Source organism: Aulonocara sp. 'chitande type north' Nkhata Bay, linkage group LG7, assembly GCF_057382095.1.
Source record: "Aulonocara sp. 'chitande type north' Nkhata Bay isolate Kocher_YH1m ecotype deep benthic linkage group LG7, A_spYH_male_GT1.1, whole genome shotgun sequence".
Classification (NCBI taxonomy): domain Eukaryota; kingdom Metazoa; phylum Chordata; class Actinopteri; order Cichliformes; family Cichlidae; genus Aulonocara; species Aulonocara sp. 'chitande type north' Nkhata Bay.
The window spans coordinates 249447-270414 of NC_141350.1; the positions used below are offsets into that span (position 1 = coordinate 249447).

The 20968-nt window shown below is 39.7% G+C and overlaps 3 protein-coding genes across 7 annotated transcripts; 2 read left to right on the plus strand and 1 right to left on the minus strand.

The window, feature by feature from the left end:
* Window positions 1-408: 408 nt before the first annotated feature.
* LOC147324209 (aromatase-like) lies at window positions 409-5872 on the minus strand. Its single transcript, XM_086297845.1, has 10 exons — window positions 5732-5872; window positions 5000-5157; window positions 3063-3213; window positions 2810-2964; window positions 2546-2722; window positions 2299-2413; window positions 2099-2213; window positions 1863-2025; window positions 1531-1772; window positions 409-1416 (listed from the first exon to the last, which is right to left on the minus strand). The coding sequence occupies exons 2-10, from the start codon at window positions 5145-5147 to the stop codon at window positions 1186-1188; spliced, it is 1497 nt and encodes a 498-aa protein (XP_086153971.1). The 5' UTR covers window positions 5148-5157; window positions 5732-5872; the 3' UTR covers window positions 409-1185.
* LOC147324210 (uncharacterized) lies at window positions 5816-16815 on the plus strand. Of its 5 annotated transcripts, XM_086297841.1 has the most exons (17): window positions 5829-7467; window positions 8136-8187; window positions 8296-8313; window positions 8402-8464; window positions 10353-10454; window positions 11157-11228; window positions 11322-11426; window positions 11535-11606; window positions 11842-11934; window positions 12383-12469; window positions 12577-12666; window positions 13335-13373; window positions 13462-13539; window positions 13641-13715; window positions 13960-14052; window positions 15825-16701; window positions 16779-16815. In XM_086297841.1, the coding sequence occupies exons 1-16, from the start codon at window positions 7003-7005 to the stop codon at window positions 15860-15862; spliced, it is 1542 nt and encodes a 513-aa protein (XP_086153967.1). In that variant the 5' UTR covers window positions 5829-7002; the 3' UTR covers window positions 15863-16701; window positions 16779-16815. The 5 variants fall into 5 exon arrangements, with proteins under 5 accessions (XP_086153966.1, XP_086153969.1, XP_086153965.1 ...); XM_086297843.1 differs by lacking the exon at window positions 13960-14052 and having other exon boundaries at window positions 5825-7467; XM_086297840.1 differs by lacking the exons at window positions 15825-16701; window positions 16779-16815 and having other exon boundaries at window positions 5816-7467; window positions 11322-11402; window positions 13960-15818.
* On the plus strand, window positions 16296-20061 carry LOC147324211 (AP-4 complex subunit epsilon-1-like). Its single transcript, XM_086302494.1, has 8 exons — window positions 16296-16310; window positions 16590-16701; window positions 16779-16917; window positions 17012-17267; window positions 18383-18682; window positions 19027-19217; window positions 19289-19449; window positions 19901-20061. The coding sequence occupies exons 1-8, from the start codon at window positions 16296-16298 to the stop codon at window positions 20059-20061; spliced, it is 1335 nt and encodes a 444-aa protein (XP_086158620.1).
* Window positions 20062-20968: the final 907 nt, after the last annotated feature.

The following is a 20968-nucleotide window of genomic DNA, read 5'->3' on the forward strand; positions in this document are numbered from 1 at the left end:
CTCAGTTTTAACCCTACGCCTTATGTTTTAATGCCAGTACGGCATGTTTGATTTGTGCCTGTGGTACAGAGGAAAAAAAACATCCTTGTTTCTTGGAGTGCCTGTCATTACATTCAGTTAACTTATGAATAAATTCAACATGTGAAAATGACCCTTTGACTTTGACTCATTGGTTATTTAATAAATTGAGGCTCTCATGGAGTTTATGCTTATTAACACATGTATTGGGTGTGAAACAGGAAGTAATAATACGAAAATTTATATGAACTACTGATTCTGCACAATAATGAAAATGAATATTTAAAATGAGCTTTTTTATGTGAAGTTGTTTGCATGGTGAAGCTGAAGTATATACAGCATTATAGCATATTTCTACACTGATTATATAACATAGAAATACCCACAAAGGCAAAGTAAATGCAGATTTTATTTACGGTAAATCATTCATGAAAAGGGTTATTGTTCTTAGCCATAATGTACTTTTTCTATAGCTTTATTTTTAGTTATATAAACTAAAAAACCTTTTTTAAAAATCAGGCATAATGTTGGGTAATTACAAAACCACAGAGTAAAAAGTCTCAAGTTAATTTGACCAAATTTGTCAACACAGCCAAAAATGAGACTACACTGAGTACCCGGAGAGATCATGCCCAAGCCAGGTGGTGGAGTTGAACTCAGGACCAATCACTGTGCCACCATTGCAACAGTTTACTGTAGTTTGAGAAATTTTGAGAAAGCTTCATAGCGTGAGATTCTGTAGCTGAGCAGCTCCTGTAGTAATGTAATGTTTGGGTGACCCACTTACAAAACAACAGATGCTAAATGAGATGAGAAGAAACTGATATCAAACTGAAAACATAATACAAATAAAACTAATGTAAATACAGAACCATTGCTCCTCTGCATGTGATTTTTTTCTTCAGTTATTTCAATCATTGTAAATGCATCTTTATTAAATGTATGAGCTGTGTACACTGTCAAAACATTAATCAGAAATCTATACTTAACAAGTGTACTTTGTTAAAGATTAGTAAAGTTTAATTTGGAGTACATGTGCTGTTAATACAAATTTACTGTGAGTATTTCCTAGTACAGGACTTCATTAAGGCCTTTAAACCCATTTCAAGATGTTTTCATCTGAAGTGTAAAAAGCGCCGTTATGTTTCGCAGCTTGATATTGTGGGGTTATGTCATTCGTGGGATGAAGCGCATGGCCAGGATGTGCTCGTCTTTCACTGGCTGCTGTGACAGGTTGTTGGTCTGCTTGATGCTGTTGAACGTGCAGCCTTGACGAGGACACACAGTGTACCGAGACAGGAGAGTGACCAGGATGGCCTTCATCATCACCATGGCGATGTGTTTGCCCACACAGGAACGAGGCCCGCAGCCAAAGGGCTGGAAGTAACGATTGGGTACCTGCCAAAGAGAGAAAGCAAAGACTCAAATGTGTGTGTGTGTGTGTGTGTGCATGTTTTTTTTTTAGTTTAAACCATTAAACATTTATTGCTGAACTACACTCTGCTCACTTACCGTTTTTTCAAAGTTCGTGAGGTTGAACTCTTTAGGCTTGGGGAAGAATTCGGTTTTGTGCATGAGGCCAATGTTGAGAATGATGTTGGTGCCTTTCTTGATTTTTGTACCTGCGATGTCGTTGTCCTCCAGAGCTTTCCTCATTGTGAAATCGACCACAGGATGAAACCTCAAAGACTCGTTGATGAAGCTCTCCATCACTTTCAGACTTTGGTAATCGATATTTTCCACGTCTTTTTCATCTGAAAATGAAAGATGTGTCAGAATACTTCTACTCACCAGAGTGAAACTGTGAATATGGAATATTGGAAACACTGTAAAGCTGCACTAACTCAAGACGGTGTTCATCTCCTCCACTAGCTGCAGCTCTATGTCCGGGCTCTGTTTCAGCAGCATCAGCATGAAGAAGAGGCTGATGGAAAGTGTGTCGGGGGCTGCGATTACCATCTCTAGCACACACTGCCTGACATTATCTGCTGATAGCTCTCCGTAGTTCTGTTAAACACAACAGACGGGAATAAGAAAAGACAATTGGGGGGACGACAAAAATCCCTCCAAAGAGACCGACCTGGGCAAAGATGAGCTCTGTTGCAAAGTCGAGCTCGTCGTCCAGTTTCTCGGCTTCATGAATCATCTTTTTCTTAACTTCAAGCAGGCTCTCTATCGCATCTTGCAGCTCCTGTCTGTTGGCACAAAAAGCAACACAAACATTAGGTTGAAGAAATCGCAAACCACAATACTGACTTACTGTGAGATGAGGTGTCTTACGCTGCTCTCTTATGCTTGTTGTACAGCCATCCAACCTTGAAGAATATATCTGGTTTTATTAGAACTGTCTGCCAGGTCTCAAAGTAGTTGTGAATTTTCATCAAGAATTCTTTCTCTGAATTATTAAAAAGAACAACAACAACAACAAAAAAAAATCAATAGATGCAGCGCCAGAGCTCATGCGTCACAATTTCTTGCAGATAGTATGCGGTTTTAGGAATCTATGTGCAGTAAACACGCAATTGACCATTTAACGGCACTCCTAGGAACAGCCTGTTGGAGATGTCCAAAATGATGGCTCTCAGGAGACTGAGAGTATCCACATGTCCAGAGGGGTCAGTCATATCCTGTAAGTTGTCCAGGTGTTTGGCTGTGGAGCTCACACAGATTCCTACGGTCCTCTGCAGGCCGGGTCCAGTCAGAGCTGCACAGTAACATTCAGTAGCTCCACAGTTCAAGAAAGCAATAGTCTAACCACAGTATGTGCTGTCAGTGTGTGGTAATCGCTCACCTTTAGAAAAATATGTTCTCACTTTTTTCCAAAGCAGGACATCACTGTTGAAAATGATACCATTTCCGTACATGCCGATGCACTCGAGTCCTTTTTTGCTCCCAAATCTGGAGGTGTAGTGGGCACTCCTCAAAACGTGGTACACTTCAGAGGACCTGCAGAAGAAACCAGGCTTTACCTTTATCTGAAAATTTACTGTAAAACAAGTTCGGTTTACTCTAAAAAACAAAAACAAAAAAAACAACCCACTTGCCTGCTCAAAATCAGGGTCTCCTCTCCGCTTATCCACACCCGCACAATGCTCCCATATTTGTTGTTGTAGTAGTTACACGCTGTTCCAATCCCAGACCAGATGAACCTGCTGTAGGAGAGAATGGGACCGAGTCCTGCTAAGAAGGAAGGGCCTGACAGAGAGAAATAGGTTATGATAGTAGACTCCCACTTCTACTGCAAATTAGCAAGAACCTTGTCTGTTGAGTTTAATTTGAGAAAGATAGTGTATTTTTTTGGGATAGCTGCCAGGCTCTGATCTTAGTATATAGGAGAGTGGCAAGTAAGGACGGCACTCTTTGTTCTGTGTGTAACTGTTATTTGACTTCTGCATGAACCATTTTCATCAGTATACAGGAATTTGCACCTGGAGCTGCAAAACAGAGACTGTTTGTGATAGTTTTAATAGACAAGGAACACGCTCTGTGATGGTTGAGTAAACCTTGTTTTGTCATTGATGCAGACCTTCTGTGTATATGAGGGTTTCCCTTTCTTTGTCATTAGATGCTTGCTGACTTTACTCTGTATCTGATTCCTTCGCAGTGGATGGCTAAATGATATAAAAAGACACTTTGGAGCCTTTAATTAATATGGTATATAAATACTTATAGTATATAGTATATATAACTCTATGTGTATATATATATATATATATATATATATATATATATATATATATATATATATATATATATATATATAGTTATTTAGGATGAATAATAGGATTTGATAAATAAGGTAAAGATTTTTTAATTGCAATTTGAAGTGTATTTAGAGTGTAATTACTGTAATTACTGTACTAACTATAAGTATTTATAGTTAGTACATTTATATATTTATAGTTACATATTTATAGTTAGTATTTATAGCTGCTGTATCATCCATGTGCTCTCTGGCAAACTTCAGACGGGCCTGGACATGCACTGGCTTCAGCAGCGGAACACGTCTGGCACTGCGGGATTTGATTCCCTGCCGTTGTAGTGTGTTACTGATGGTGACCTTTGTTACTTTGGTCCCAGCTCTCTGCAGGTCATTCACCAGGTCCCCCCGTGTGGTTCTGGGATCTTTGCTCACCGTTCTCATGATCATTTTGACCCCACGGGATGAGATCTTGCGTGGAGCCCCAGATCGAGGGAGATTATCAGTGGTCTTGTATGTCAGGTGCCATTCATACAGGTAACGAGTGGGGGACAGAAAAGCTTCTTACAGAAGATGTTACAGGTCTGTGAGAGCCAGAGATTTTCCTTGTTTGAGGTGACCAAATACTTATTTTCTACCCTAATTTACGAATAAATTCTTTACAAATCCTACCATGTGAATTCATGGATTTTTTTTTCACATTCTGTCTCTCACAGTTGAAGTGTACCTCTGGTGCAAATTACTGACCTCTGTTATCAGTTTAAGTGGGGGAACTTGCACAATCGGTGGCTGACTAAATACTTTTTTGCCCCACTGTATATATATATATATATATATATAGTATACACACACACTCATATTGATATAATGTTGATATAATGGAATAATATGTTCCTTATAGAGAGATATTTAGGATGAATAATAGGATTTGATAAATAAGGTAAAGATTTTTTAATTGTAATTTGAAGTGTATTTAGAGTGTAATTACTGTAATTACTGTACTAACTATAAGTATTTATATACCATATTAATTAAAGGCTCCCTGGGGCGCACTCTGTCAGTGCGCCCCAGGGCAGCTGTGGCTACAATGTAGCTTGCCATTGCCAGTGTGTGAATGTGTGTGTGAATGGGTGAATGACTGAATGTAGTGTAAAGCGCTTTGGGGTCCTTAGGGACTGAGTAAAGCGCTATACAAATACAGGCCATTTACCATTTTTATATATATATATATATATATATATATATATATATATATATATATATATATGTATTAGTGCCTACCTGGTATGTGTGACTGTTTTCTTTGTCTCCAGGTGGTGAAAAGCAACAGCAACAGCAGCAGAAGTAGCAGGACAGCAGTGACTTCTGACGCTCTATCAGCCACCATGGGGCCAGCGATGAGCTCCTCTACCGGCAGCATCCTCTGCATTTCTCTAGCACTGAGCCACATTCAAATCAAAATACACCCACATCAACCTTTATCATTAACTGTTTGTATTACTGAAGTAGTTAGCATCAAATATACAGTAATTACAGACATCATTATGATTTTTTTTCATGATGATCTCTGTTATCTTACAATTATAGGGTCATTAGCCCTTATCTTACTTATTGTCTTTGATATTTTCTAAACTATATATACCTTTATAGTTATTTTACAATTACAGTATTTTGTCATGTATCTTAAGTTTTTCATCACTGTGCTGCAGAAAATTGAACAACATGAATTTGCTGCTGTCAGACTGCATCAGAAGGACACTGATGAGCAGCGAAATGTGAGCTCATTATAAATAAATAGACTAAATAAGCAAGATGCCAGACGCAGAAACTGATTTAATATTAAAGTCTAATATCAAACACAGTGTCTCAATTCAATGTCCAAATACAATATATATATATATATATATATATATATATATATATAAAATCTAAATTTAAAAAAATTAACAGTCTATGTGAGAGGTTTGCTTCATAAATCTTTGTAACAAAAAAAGGTTGAATAATTCTACTTACTTCTCTTTCCTCTCCTGCTCCAGTCCAACTTAGAGTATAATTTGAAGAGGTGCAGTACTTCCTCTACTGGTTTTAAAGGTGACCAGCATCCTTTGTGCAAATAAATCCAGTGTTTCAAGTGTTTATAAATCCTTTGGCTGAGCTTTCACTTTAACAGTTGCCTGGAGACGTGGTCACTTGAGGGTTACAAGCACCATGGCAGAGGAGTGAACCTGAGACACAGCAGTGCATATCTGAACCACAAAGCAGTTTCCAGCAGAACAAAGGAGGTGCTTTTTATTCATAAGAATGGAGAACCTGCAAGGCTTTCACTGGTTGTGCTCTGCATTAGTGTTTAGATGGGCTTACTTCACATTTAGCTTTGTTGCACCCAGAGAAACCCCACTGTCCAATTCATCAACCCGGGAGGCTTTTGAAAGGGAAATTAATTAGCTGGGTCAGACTGACCTGTGTCAAAGGAGACAAGGACTTACTCAGGAGTTCAGAAAGGGAAAAGAAGAATTAAAAAATGTCATAATTATATTCTTAAAAGCTCAGTTTTAATAATTTAATCTAAAAGTGCTGTCAAAGCGATTGATTGATTGCATGTTAGTTAGTCCAGTGTAAGAAATCATAGTTGCAAAGTTGAAAGGAAAAAACACTGTTCATGGAAAGCTTTTGTGAATGAGCTGGCTTTCATGCTTGGTACCTGTGAATAGCTGGTATGCCCTGTTTAAAGATACTGGCCACACATCTAGGGGTGGATGTGTTGGTCTTGCTCTGAAATTAGCAACAGAAGCTACAATGACCTCTTCCCCCCACCCCCGAAAAAGCAGCAAATCAAAAATCAATCCAAAAAAATGTAACATTGACTATTTACGAAACTTTCAATTTCGAAATTCATATTGCAATGAATAGAAAAAAACAAAACCCTTTCATAAAAAGGATATTCTGACACCCACACATGTACATCCGCACACTCGCAGACATTTGCTGAAAGCTCTCTGAAAGTTCTTTTGTAGATCCCAACAATGTGTCCCTTGTTCGAAGCTTATTTATTCCACTTCCATGTAATTTTGAGTAGGACAAGCTAGTGAAAATGCTGAGGAAAACAGGCACCAGAATGATGGGAAGCCCTATGCTGTCTGGAGGATGTGTCATTCTGGAAATATGTCCATTAGCTGCATTTAAATCATGCAAGCCTACAGATTTCAGCAGTCTTGCAGATGTTTGTTATTATGCAATGCATCACGTGTCTCTCTCTCTCGCTGTAGTTCCAGGCAGATTTTGACATGTTTATTCCTCTCCAACTGCTCTACTGTGGTTTCTCTCTGACGTGTCATCTGCTGGCAGGTGTTCAGAAATGTGCTGTATGTGCTTCTGAATTACACAGCCCGGATCACTGTGCAGCGAGGACCAAGGAACGGGGCACAAACATGAAAGAGGGAAGTGTTGTTTCTCCCATGTGGAAAGTGTTGCTGGTGGGGATGTGCGTGCTGCTGCTCCTGAGCACGGCAGGTTTAGTGTTTCTGCTGTTTCGGCAGAAAGAGTTGGCAGATGAGCTGTTTAGGCTGGAGTCCCAGATGCAGGAGCTGACAGAGAGCTGCAGGTTGCGGACGGGAATCCTGCCCATCGACCCCGGAGAGGCCCGAGAGTTCAGGAAGCTCCACCGCCGCAGGAGAAACCAGGAAGAAGATCCAATGCAAAGCGAAGATCAGAAGGATATGCTGATGCTCATGACATACTCTATGGTTCCTGTAAGACATCAGCATGCTTGGATGTTTCTGTAGGACTGTGAATACTAATGCTAAAAGTTGTTTACTCTATTATGACAAAAACGGAATTTTTTTATTTTTCCAGAGTTTGGTGTCTTTAATACGATCACGTGAGGCATCTCCTTGCAATCTAAGAAATCCAGGAGTCTGTTGTAACCATTAACAAATTTCTAGTCTTGAGTGCTTCCTGGAAAAGTACTTTGTGCTGTGAAGAGTGACTGCTCCTCCCTCGGCTCCACTTTCTTCCACTACAAAACTGGCATTTCTTCAAAGCCGTGCTACTGTATATTTTGTGAGGGAGCCGGGGGCAGTATCATTGTTTTTATTAACAATTAATCTTCACTTTCAGTTTGTTTCATCTAAAGCCTAAAGATTAAAAGAACAGCAGACATTTAAGAAGTGATAAAATTTTAGGGAATTTTAGTTGTTGTTGTTGTTATACTCTAACTGCTTCAGCTCTGTTAACGAGAATGATTCTTTTGCTGGATTTTGGGAATAAACACTGAACATGGCAAAAGATTAAAATATAGACCTTTAGAAAACACCCTGTCCTTTCTGTGTTAACAGGGCCTAACTCAAATGGCCCTATATGTGGTTAACTTACACCTAAATCAAAACTTTCCTCATGCCTGTCTTTTTCTTTATTTCAGGTCAAAGCCTTCACAGACATGTGCAGGAGCTCCAAAGGAATTTGTTTAACAGGTGCACATCATAAAAACATGCATCTCCACTGTTTTCATTTGCGTATTTACTGCCCATAGTTGTTGTTGTTGTTTTTTTTAAATATGTGAATTGTTTTTTTCTTTCCAGGCCCACCTGGACCCCCAGGTAAAAACTGAAATTTAAATTTACTGAGTAAATTTACTCAAATTACGCTAAATTCCTACTGCATTACAAAGTGTTTTTGTTCTGTCAGGTAAACCTGGTTCACCTGGACCCCCAGGTCCACCGGGGCCAGAGGGGAGACGAGGTAGAAAAGGTGAGAACTTTTATATGTCTAAGAAATCTGAGAACCCATCTCCTCTCCCATTCAGCGAAAAGCTGTATGAAAACAACCAAATTTGCAGAACAGAAGCTTCTCGTGCATTTCAAACAGTCTTTCATTGTTCCTGCTGTGATTGCACAACACGAGCATCCCACTCACTGTCTGCAAGAAACTTGTATTTAGCTGCCACATAGATTCTGAAGAAATTTAGGTTTTTGAACTAACATGAAGCTCTTGATGAATACTCAGGGAGCCTGACATTACCTTAAAAGACTGTTAACTGTTATTGGTTCCTTTTCCTTCCTTCAACTCTTCAGTCTTTTTGTGATGTGTTAAATTTATGCTAAGTAGGGCTAATCCTTACTTCTCTTTTCTAAACTGTCATTTTTCAGGCCTGCTTCCAGAACAAAATAACTGGGTGTGCATCAAATGTTAATGAGGGTAATCTCTGCCCATACAGCTCACTAGGGCTACCTGAAAACCCCAGTGTTCTAATTTCCATCAAAAAACACACCTTTAATATGTCTTGTGTCCTGTTTCCCTTCACTCACTCCCAAACCAGTCATGGCAGAGGCTGCCACTCCCCGGTAGTAGTTTTTCTTTCCCACTGTCCCCAAGTGCTTGCTCATATCACCTGATTTTTGTGGCTTTTTCTCTGTTATTGTAGCATCTTTACCTTACAATATAAAGCACCTTTATTGTGGTCGTTGGTTGTTGTGGTTTAATACGATAAAAATAAAATGTAACTGAACTGAATACATTTGAGGCATCACAAGTCATTACTAAGGTTAAAACAGTCTTATATGAACAGTTAATAGGGTAGCCCACATCACAGCATTCCTTTTTCTTTTATTGTTTTTGTTACTTCTGTGCCAGACTTCTGTACTTACCATACACCTTATAACAGGATGCAGCTGTTCTAAAACTCTGCAGCAAGAGTACTTACAGGGAGTAGAGAGAGGTGATATTTCTGTCATAATAAGGCCCTTTCATTTGTTTCCTGTTAAATCTAGAACCGAATTGCAGTCCTGCTTAATCACACTCTGACACATGTTATAGATCTCATGGTACCATATTCTGTAGATAGCACCAGAGGGCAGACTTACTTCTGATCCTCACATTTTCAGCATTTCAGTGGGAGGCAGAGCCTTCAGATATCATGCTGCTCTCATTTGAAACCAGCTCCCAGTTTGGGTTTGTGAGGCAGACACCATCTCTACTTTTAAGATTAGTTTTAAAACGGTCATTTTTGATAAAGCCTGTAGTTAGGGCTGAATCAGGTGACCCTGAACCATCACTTAGTTATGCTGCTGCGTCAGAGGAACCTCCCATGACGCATCGAGCACCTTTCCTCTACTCTTCTCTCTTTTACTCCACAGACTTCAAAGGGCCATGAACATTGCATGCCATTACCTCCCTGTGCTTTCAGCAGAGGTCTCTGGCTCTGGAGCTGAACATTTCTGACTCAGCCAACCTTCTTTGTTTTAATTGTCTCCTTGACCTATTTTCTCCTCTCTCCCTTTAACCCAACCAGTCAAGGCTGATGTGTGCTCTTCATAAGTGTGGCCCAGGCTGATCTTTCTTCATGTTAAAGTCACTCACCTCATATTTATGCATCCAGTGATATTTATGAAAGTGGCAATAACTGATAACAGCTTCTTTGGCTGGTAACATTCAAAATGAATATAGAATCAGAGCCCCCACCCACCCACCCACCACGTGAAGTCTTAGCCTTACAGTGTAAAAATACTCTGAGATGACTTATGTTTTGACTTTTCACTATATAAATATAATTGGGTTAATATTAAAGAGTCTATATTAGCAGTATTGTTAATTTGGTCTGTTCTGCACATCATATTTTTAATAATCTGTGTACATAAAGGTCTTCCTGGTCCACCTGGTCCACCCTGCTCCACCTGTTGTTCCAGTGACATGAAAAACAAGATTACTGAAGGAAGTAGTCGTCAAATTTACGCATGGAGAGGTAGGAATAATGCCACAATGAGCCAGTGGACCAAGGACCGCAAACATGATATGAGAAGCTGTGTGATTATTAAAAAAACAGTGTTGGCTGACCTGAAGAGTGTTCAGTTGCTTTTGTTCACTCTATATTCGATTTCAGTAGTAGTTAAAAATCACTTGTTTATCCACTATGATATTAAGCAGTGTAACATTCACAGTTCTAGTTGTTTTACCACAAAGTAAAATCTTTTCACGTCTCTCCTCACAAATCAGACTGGTCAAAGGCATGATTAATGCCGAGATTTTAAAAGCACAGAAGCCATTCTCCTACAGAAACAAGATTTAAGACTGTTATTTAGATTTTAATTTAAACTCTTTGATTGTCTGGATTTGTCTCTATTTTATTTAGTCTCTTAGTTTCAGTCATGTTGATCTTAAAGATAAGTTCCCAACACACTGGTCATAGAGGTGTCCATTAGCCTGATCGACAACTGTTCATCCATTCATCCATCTTCTGATTGTTTAGAGTTAGAGTCAGGGTGATCACTGATGATGACTTAGACCTCACAGGGTTAAAATTAATAGCTAATAAAACAACACAGAAAACAACAAGTTGCAAAGTATATATGTATGTCTGTATGGGTGGATGTTATGGATGGTGTGTGCTTCGTAACTGCTCTGAGATAAGGGTAGCAATTTATGTCTCTTTTTTTCTTCTTCACAGAATCACCGACACCACGTCCAGCTGATAACACAACTAATGTTTTGAATGTTAGTGGCACAAATATAAAATTAGGTTAGTTACCACTCTGAGCGATAAGAAGTCTTGTTTGGCAGACTAATATTTGACTAAGAAAAAGCATCAAACTCAACATCTTTTATTTCCTAGATTTTGGTTCTTTTTATCCAAACCACAGTCAAGACGCCTTCAACAATACCAAAGAAGAAAATGTCACAGAGGTCCCAGCAGGTGAGAGGTCCCAATCATCAGCAGGTGAGAAGTGCTGAACTTCAACAACAGTCAGCGCAGCCACGATCATTTGTTTTTTGTGTCACAACTGAAAATGCTGCAGAATTGTAAATGTCCTCTTTTTCCCTCCAGGCCTGCTGAGTGTAGCCTTAGACAACAACAGCGACTCCTTCAGAAATGTTACTGTTACTACAGTGGAAAGTGGTAAGAAAATGTCTGCTGTGCTTGCTATCAGTATTGCCACATCACTTCAGAACACAAATAAAAATGGTTGAATAATTGCATTTCCCACTCAGTTAAACCTTAAATGCGATCTTTTGTGCTTATTTCCATTTTGGCTCAAAAGGATTTGAAACTTTGGCCACATATACAGTATAATAGTGTATCTGGATTCCTTTAAAACATTTATGGTTATGCTGATCATGTTTCTTTTCTGCAGACTGGATATCACCTCACCCAGATTACCAAAGTGACAACCTGACTGAAATCGACCCAGAAAATGTTACAGAAGCACCAATGAATTTATTAGCAGGTTAATATTGGTACTCATTCATTGTACACACAAATCTTATTTCACACTATACTCATTGTACTGGATTTCCTCTTTGATTCCACGGTGTTACCAACACCAGGTGAGCCGCATGATGCTGGAAAAGCTCTCTCTGATGAAACTTTAGACACATATTTGAAAGCTGGTAAGAAACCATTTGAGTGTCAGAGTGTCTCTGCTAAGATATTTAAGAGACGGCTGAATGTTTTAGAACTGACGTTAACAAATTCATTTATATTTCTGCAAACGATACATTTACGATCACCTAATAACTGGAGACACAAAAACTGGTGAATTATGTGATTTTAAATTACACACGATATGACATAAAGATCGCTTGCTGTTTGTAATAAACCAGCAAGTTTCTTCTACAATTATGATAAATTGTGTGTCCAATCATCCAGTGACATCTTCTACGTTCCTTCTGCAGAATCACCAACAGCACATCCATCTGAAAACCTCATAGATGCTTTGAATGTCTCTGACTCTGAGAAACTGGACAATAAGACAGAATCAGGTAAATGATCAAAAACACTAAATTTGAATATATGAAAAATGTATTTAAACCACACAGTTTAAACCCCCCCCCCCCCAAAAAAAAACAACAAAAAAACCCCATTCTAGACCGTTCACCGTTTTATGAAGATTACAGCTACAGCACAGCAATTCTTAGAAACCCTGAAGTCATCACAGAGGCAGCAGGAAAATTAACAGGTATTAAACTCTAAAACATCCTCTTTCTGTCACTTTAGAAGTGCTTTCACTGTATAGACCCCAGTGATGCAGATCTAAACAGTGCTGCATTTAAGGGCAGCAGAACTGTCAGTGAACAACAGTAAAAACTGGTGTGTTTTAAAAATGCTCCTGTTGTGAGTGTACGGGCTCATACTTGGTTTGATTAGTTTTACTGGCTGCAGATACTTTATTCGTTCACAATCATTCACAAGCTGACGTTACAACTGACTAACAGACTGTGCACTAATATCTTTTAAATGTCTTTGAATACTTACCTTAGTTATATAGTATTATATTATCACTTCATATTTTTAATCCATACTTATTTTACTTCATTTGCTTTCAGATTGTTTTTTAACACTTGTTTTTAATCCTAATGTGATCATACTGTATTCTATGTTATTGAGCTCTATTTATTTAAGCAACTTAATCATGTCTGCAGTGTTTAACTTGATTTTAACTTCTATGCAAAAAGATTTTTCCAATTTTGGGATTAAAATAAACTGCAAATTAAATTTTTCCTAAGAATGAAAAACTGTTTAAAATACTTGCAGCAGAGTATGAAGTTGAGCTCCAAATTGAAGCAATTAACTATTCGAATATATAATTTTTCTAATGTGTGGACCAACTTCTCTTTCTTACTGAAGAATCACCAACAGATGGTCCAGCTGCAAACACCAGAGGAGGTATGAACATTTGTAACCCTTCTGACACAAAAATCCAACACAAAAAATTCACCAGGACTGATTAATGACAACATTTTAATTCCTCTAGACACAAAACCATTTATGAACAACTTTAATGATGCCAACACTGAAAATGTTACAAATGGACCAGTACAATTATTACCAGGTAATAAACCTTGTGCTTTGAGTTATTAACTGCATGTCCTCCTCTTGTTGTGCTTGGTATGCAAAGAAGACGTGTTGAACTTTGTTGTCTTCTTTTCACAGCTCCACCTGATGCAGATTTAAACAGTGACTCCTCTAATGGCAGCGAGACCTTCATTAAAGCAACTCTGAAAACTGGTAAATTCAAGCTGTTTAAAGTTCAGTGCTGTTTTATGTTTCTGTAGTAAATGTTTTGGGGTGGTAAGAGCTTTATCTCTTAAACATTAATTATGAAAATATATAGTTTAGGCTTTTTATTTTTTTTATCTCATGAACAGTGAGATTTAACCAGGAGTGAGAAACCAATTTTTATATATTACTTGTATACAAATCTAATGTGTGCAGCAGAAATTGTAGTTACATCTTGTGTTTCTTCCTGAAGAATCACCAACAGCGTATCCTCTTCAGAAAGCCACCACAGATGCTTTGAATGTCTCTGAATCTGAGAAACATCTGAGCATGAAAGTGAAAACTGGTAAATCAACCAAGACTGCAAAAGTCTTGAGCCGGCTCAAGACTTTTGCACAGTGCTGTATGAAAACAGGATCATAACCAGGAACTGTTCTTTAGAAATAGGTGGAGAAACTACTTGCTTTGGGTATCACTACAGAAGGTGACACTAGTTTAAAAGAGAGAGACAACAACAAGTTTACAGCTTTCCTTTGTTGCAACTAAAAGCGTTCTACAGAACTTCATTAATATTTATGTGTAACACCCATCCCACGTTCTATTGAGAGGGGCCCTGGGTTCCTGTTGTTACTTTCCTATTGATACTCCCTTTTTAATCAGAATCAGAATACTTTATTGATCCCTGGGGGAAATTATTTTTTGTTACAGTGCTCCATTTTAAACCAACATTAAGACAAGACAGACAATACGCTAACTAAGAATAGTACAATATATACATATATATACATACATACATACATACATAAGTCACTTATAAATAAATATTTGGAAAAGAAACATGTGTAGCTGTAGCAGCAAACAGTGTGTTAAGTGGATGCGTTGTACAGGGAGATGGCCACAGGCAGGAATGATTTCCTGTGTCGTGCTTATGGTATTAAATATGCAATAAAACTACACTATATGGAAATAAATCACACACAAGCAGGTCAATTATAAAGTTAACTCCACTTTAGTGAATGCTGAATTAACAACACAAAGGAAATAAGTAAAATCAATAAAGTTTGTTAAACAATGGTAAGGTATCTACCTCAACAGAAACAAAATAATCAAATAATATTGTGGGCCCTCACGCGCTCTCACCAAACACACACACACACACACACACACACACACACCTCAAGTGCTACAGTCTTTCTGCTAGCAAACCCCTCGTTGCAGGCCTGAGTCGTGGCTCGGGTGCGTTGGGACCTAAAACAATATGGTCGCTTCACTTGTTGCCAAGCAGTAAAAATAAAAGCACGTGCAAACAACAGTACTCACACTTCCAGGCAGTTCAAGGGGATAGCGGGGAAACTGGGTCACGGCTACCAGCAGGCCATGGCAGCAGCACTCACAGTCGTCCTTTCCACGTGCTCCCACGTGAACACATAACTTCAGCACACCAGCAGAAGGGGCCTCTCTGACACGCCAGCAAGACGTCCGTCTCCTCCTACTGAATCACACAACCCCGCTAAATGCCAGTTCACACGCGTTAACATTCAATCTTAGCATTAGCTTAATAAATAAAAACAGAGCAGAACAAGAGCTTAGCGAATATGCTAGGCTACGCTAGCGGCTAGTCGCGGTTAGCAGTTAGCCTGTTTTACACAATAACATTGGGTTCAAGTGTCAGACAAAATTCACATTTACCTCACAGTAGGGTACAACAGTTCTCGACTCCAGTTAACTATCCGTCAACCCGAAAATGCGTGTCGCCCTTCTATGAACTCTGCGTTCACTCGACACTGTTCAGCTGTCGTCTCTCTCGCTTCCTGCAGAGTGCACACGGCTCCCCACTTACTCCCACCCCTCTACCTGAGACTACTTCAGGGTTCACTGGAGCTGTAGTACATATCAATACCATATCAAAAATAATGACATAAACCTCAAAATACAAATAAAAAGGTTGTGCATTTAACTGACACACATCACATACTTTGCAGGCATTTGTATACATTCTTGAACACATTAAACATTTGCAATTAACTATCAATATTAATGAACAAATTTAAATAATGAGCTACTTATACAGCCAGGGCTACATATGCTAAACCTTTACTTACTCTCTGTAATTCCCAGGTGCTTGGGGAATACTCTCATTTGAGGGAGGATCTTGAACCTGCTGAAGTCCTGAGCCTGCTAGCCAAACTTTTGGACATGAAAAACAGCAGCAGTGAAACCAAGAGCTGGGTCCTCATGGCCATGACCAAACTCTGCAAAGGTGGTGCTGATGCTTCTGTAACTCAGGAGGTTTCTGAGACATACAGCAGCTCCTTGGATACAGTGCTGAGACAAAGGGCGCATGAGTTGCAGTACCTCAGCCAAGACCCTGAACTAAGAGCCAGGGTGTTGCCACGAGGTGCCAAACCAGAGACTCTGGAGGTAACGTGTTTAACTTGTTTGCAGTGAGCAGAGAACCCGGCCACATTAATAACATTTAAATATTAACTCTGTAGCTCTTTTCACAGTAAAAGCAGGTTAGTTGACGGTTGTGAAAACCTGCAAACACTTTATGGAAACACCCCTCAGGGTGCAAAATTGATTAGATTGATGACAGCCTTTACCGTAATCACATTATTCATTTTATGAGTAATCAAACCTGTAACATGTCTGGAGAAGTCTGAAGGGCGGAGCTCTCCAGAGAACTTCATTCAGTATCGGACTCACTTTCATTCATTTAGAGAGCAAGAAAACCAATCTCTCTTCTTTTGGCCAAGAATTTTATTTTAAACACATAAATTAGTAATTATATGTTTTTGTGTAGCTGAGCAAAGCACACAGAGCACTCAGGCGCAACGTCTTCAGTCCTGCGGCAATTTTGCGTGACTGTTTGATTGTTTTTAGGTGGATTCCTCGCTGTCATTTCTTGACAGATTTGTGTCAGAGGCGTTGGCTGCCGGCGCTGCTCCATACAAACCTCCCCACCAACGGCAGGAGGAATTAGATCAGTCAAAAGGTAAAATGTAGATAAATATCTTGGCAGCACATTCGGCATCTTGTTTGGATTTGTTCTGACTTTGTTGTCTATCTCAGCCTTGAGCCTGGAGCCCTATGGCCTTTCTCTGCCTATCAGCATGTCCTCCTGCAGCATCACTGACAGACAGTCTCCTACACTGTTGTCCATGAGCTCGGGTCTGTCAGGGGATAGCGCTGACCTCTCACACAAAGGAGGGTATGTGGACACCACATGCATGCATTTGTTGGTGTAATCAAGTTCCTAGTTTTAGTGTTGAATTCACACTGAAGACTTGCTGTTTGTGTTTCAGCTCTTCAGCTTTGAAGCTGGATGGCATAAAGAGGGTGTGGGGAAGGGAGGGCTATCTGGCCCAGAGAGAACCTGTAGAGGAAGGTGCACAGGTTGAGGTTCCCAGTCCCATTCAGTCTCCCGGCCGGCAGGGCGAAGGCGACAGTTTGCACAGCCAAACTCCAACTCAGACACCGACCCCAGAGCCTGAACAAGAGAAACAGCAGCTGGCTTCTTCGCTGTTTGTTGGCCTGGCTTCCCAAAGCTCTGTGTCTCTGGTGAGGTTATCAGTCCATATACCATATGTGCAAAGAGCAAGCATCAGCTTATGGTTCAGACTGTTCTGATTTTTATGTGGAGGATCACCGAAAACACTTTAGCCACAGGAGTTTTAGGGCATCAGGTCAGAGTTTAAACTGTCACCGGAGTCAGTTATGCTGTAAACAAGCTCATCACTTGTACATGTCATAATGTGCCTACTGACAGCACATTTAACATACAATTAAAATGAATTTTTTTTTTTTGGCCTCGACAACTCAGTCTGTGCTTATCACCCAACTCACCAGATTTGCCTGCCTTTAATTCATTCATTCTTTTGAAGGGTCATCATTTTGAAATGAGGAGGAGATAAAGCATGCATCACCCACAAGGGCAGTGGGGTAGAACAGGAGTTCCTCTGATTCAAAAATAGCAGCCACACTGAAAACATTGGAGTGTTGCCAAAGGAGATGATCTTTAAGGAGCATTTAAATCAGTGACGGTTTTTGATATTTATGGCCAGAGTTGTGGAACTTTATGATCGCACTTCATCCCTGAAGGTAGCCCTGAATAAAATATGTGTTAATCTATTTTTACATTTTTGGCAATTTCAACATAGAGGGCAACAAAGAGGACCGGATGAACACTCGTCTGTTTTTATTATCAAAATTAATGATGATGAACCAAACATTTCTTCCATTTTTGTGAGGCCCATTTAGCTACTCGGTGAGTCTAAGATGAGACAAAAGGTGTTGCTTTTTAGAACATATTCAATGATTGGCTGAACATTTTCTCGGGTGGTAGGATCTACTAATGCTATTAATTTAAGGATGTCAAACTCATTTTACATCATAGACCACATGCAGCGCACTTTGATCTTAAGTGGGCCAGATCTTTGAAATTACATGATAAATGCATAAAAAGTTCTAGTAGTTCTTTCATTTAAACTTTCATTTAAACTTGCATAGGTATGTCTTGAACACGTTTCAAAGTCCATTGGAGACCTTGCAGGGCCAATTCTCATTTAAAACCCCTGCTATAAGTGAAAGTGCTTAACGTGGAGCTATTTGTGCAGCTATTTGCATTGCTGATTCTGAACATTTTTCCTACATATATGTGTTTTTGCTTCTAACAGATGGGAAAATCTGAGCCGATGCCACAGCGATTCCGAAGAAAAGCCAAAGGTCAAGGTCTGGGCTCGTCCTTTATCGCAAACGAGCAAATATCCAGCTCCCTCATCTCTCCTCCCAGTGCTGTAGATAACCTGCTGTGTAACAACCTACTAGACTCCAACAACGCCTCAGAGCTGGCCGAACAGACATCTCAGCTCTCTCAGAGCCTCACTACTGCTAATGGCACCTGTCACGCAGAGGCAGAGTTAACTGAATCTGACACAAAGGGATGTAACCCTGCTCTCCGCAGGGATAACTGTGTGGTAGCTGCTGGTCCTGGTCCACATAACGACCCAGGCAGACTAACAGAAGTGTGTCTGGATTCTTATCTTCCTGCAGAGCTTTCTGGCCTTTCACACTCAGAAATCGCTCCCTTGTGTGCCAACCAAAGCCTGAATCTCTCAGCCTGTCATGTGCAGAAGGAAGATTCATTAATATTAGTTGTTTTTATTATGAACTCCTCTGAGTCTGCCATACAACAGATGCTGCTTCAGGTCGACTCTGAAGAACTTGAGGTAAATTATTCAGTAGAAAATTATCAATAGAGTCGTTTGGTGTCCATTAGTCTTTTATAATGAGGTTGCTTCGTTGTATTGTTTATTTTTAGGTATCCTGCCTATGTGATAGTCCAGCGGGGGAGGTGACAAGCTACAGTGTAGCAGTGGGCCAGTATTCTCTAACTGTGAAGAGGCCTGCGGTTCACGTCGAGGTGGTCGGGACGGTATCTTACCAGCTGCCTGCTGGGACGTCTCAGTCATTGCAGTTTTCATATAAAGTCCCTTTAACCAGCTTCATCAGGTGAGATATGTAGTGCTCGTATTTGAAGTGCAGCATTTAAGTGACATAAAATTAATCCAAGTTTCCTGCAGGCCTTTTGTGGTGTCCACAGAGGAATATGGGACGATGTGGCTTTCCTTCTCTCACGACACAAAGCAGAATCTGACGTTGATAAATGACAACCAAGAACCTCTCACAGCCACTCTGAATGCTCTGAAGAAGAAGCTCCAGCTTCATGTTGTGGAAGTTATAGGTGAATGAACATTTGTTTCCTGCTCGTATTCAAGCTGTTCAAACTGAGAGTATCATTTTATGCTTAATGCATATAAAAGCAGCATTCACATCAACATGTGTGTGTTAGAATATTCACCAACTCATCTGTGGTAACTACTGTTTATTTATTCTTAACATTAGGAATAACTGTTTTAAAAAACTACATTAATTAAAAAGATGAGATAATGCAGCTTGACTATACGTCAAATATGCCTCTAATGAGGTGTACTTAGGAGTTTATGAAGAAAACTTACAACTTTAACTTTCGCTTGTATGCAGCATGAACATCATTAAATAACACGGCGGTACCAATAAACAGCATTACAAAGGGGAAGAAGAAGAAGATTTTAAAATTGCATATAGAAAAGGAGACATAGATATTAATGTGTCCTATACTTTTTGCTGAGTAACCTTCATTGTTTTCTGCTCAGGCATGGAAGGAATCGTAGCTTGCCGTCTCCTTCAGGATCTGCCGTGTCTGATGCATTGCCGGGTGAATGCCGGCTGGCTGGCTGTCTGGCTGCGGTCGCCGGTGCCCGACCTGCCCGACTGCCTGATCTACCACTGCCAGAGAGCTTTACAGAGCCTCTGAGACTCAGAGCTGCAGCACCACTCACCACCACTGAAACCACTGAGGAACTAAACCCACTAGACCCTCACTGAAGAGGAAGGTACACAGAGCTGAAGTGCTGAACAGAAAAGGAGAAACCTGCTGTTGTGGCTTTTGATCTTTATTTTGCGGTCTTTATGAATTTCACTCAAAGTTATTTAGTAAGATTTGGTTTTATTTATTTGGCAGAACTATAACTCATTGAAAGACATGGCAGGTTAAAAGCTCAGGGTCAAATGATGGTGTTTAATCATCTGTGGGTGTTTCATTATTGCCTTTTAGTCGTGAAAGAGCTCCATAATCACTAAACAATTGAAGCCTTCTTCCTGGTTAAATTCTGATGGTATGCTTTGTATAACAGAAAATTCTCAAAGTGTAAAATAATGAAGTTCTCAGTTGTTTCTTTTTCCTGTACACCAGAGAGAAGATATATATTTTTTGTGATCTGAAATACATTTTCTAGGCTACAACAATCATAACAGTGGAGCGAGTAAGTCCACAGTCACTTGTCCCTCTTCCACTTTCACATTTACAACAGATGCATTGAAGAAAAGATAGTGTAGCAACTTCAGTGTATGAATAACCACAGACAAATCAGAAGGATTACATGACGGCCACGGCAGAGAAACTGAAGGATCATGTCATCACTAAGCCACTTTCTATTAGTTCGTTAGCCAAGCATGGTTGCTAAATATGCAGCACTAACCAAAAATGGCCCCTTGAGGCTGATTGATTGCTTCTCTCTCCAAAAGACCAGCACGGTGGCTGATAAAATGCAAACGTTGCGGTTTCAAAATTAGCAGCACCACTATATACATTCTACACCTTTAACATATTAGCCCTATTGAGCTGTGATGGCTAATGCCCAGTAAATGTAAAGCATGCTAGC

Excerpts from the sequence above, each read along its gene's own strand:
- LOC147324210 (XM_086297839.1), top strand. The coding sequence starts at position 7,003 with ATGTTTATTCCTCTCCAACTGCTCTACTGTGGTTTCTCTCTGACGTGT. Across the intron at positions 11,935-12,382 it reads ACCAATGAATTTATTAGCAG|AATCACCAACAGCACATCCA; the intron begins GTTAATATTGGT and ends TTCCTTCTGCAG. Across the intron at positions 13,540-13,640 it reads ACCAGTACAATTATTACCAG|CTCCACCTGATGCAGATTTA; the intron begins GTAATAAACCTT and ends TTCTTTTCACAG.
- LOC147324209 (XM_086297845.1), bottom strand. The coding sequence starts at position 5,147 with ATGCAGAGGATGCTGCCGGTAGAGGAGCTCATCGCTGGCCCCATGGTG. Across the intron at positions 3,214-4,999 it reads AAAACAGTCACACATACCAG|GCCCTTCCTTCTTAGCAGGA; the intron begins GTAGGCACTAAT and ends TCTCTCTGTCAG. Across the intron at positions 2,026-2,098 it reads CAGAGCTCATCTTTGCCCAG|AACTACGGAGAGCTATCAGC; the intron begins GTCGGTCTCTTT and ends TGTGTTTAACAG.
- LOC147324211 (XM_086302494.1), top strand. Across the intron at positions 17,268-18,382 it reads CCCAAAGCTCTGTGTCTCTG|ATGGGAAAATCTGAGCCGAT; the intron begins GTGAGGTTATCA and ends TGCTTCTAACAG. Across the intron at positions 19,218-19,288 it reads CCTTTAACCAGCTTCATCAG|GCCTTTTGTGGTGTCCACAG; the intron begins GTGAGATATGTA and ends AGTTTCCTGCAG.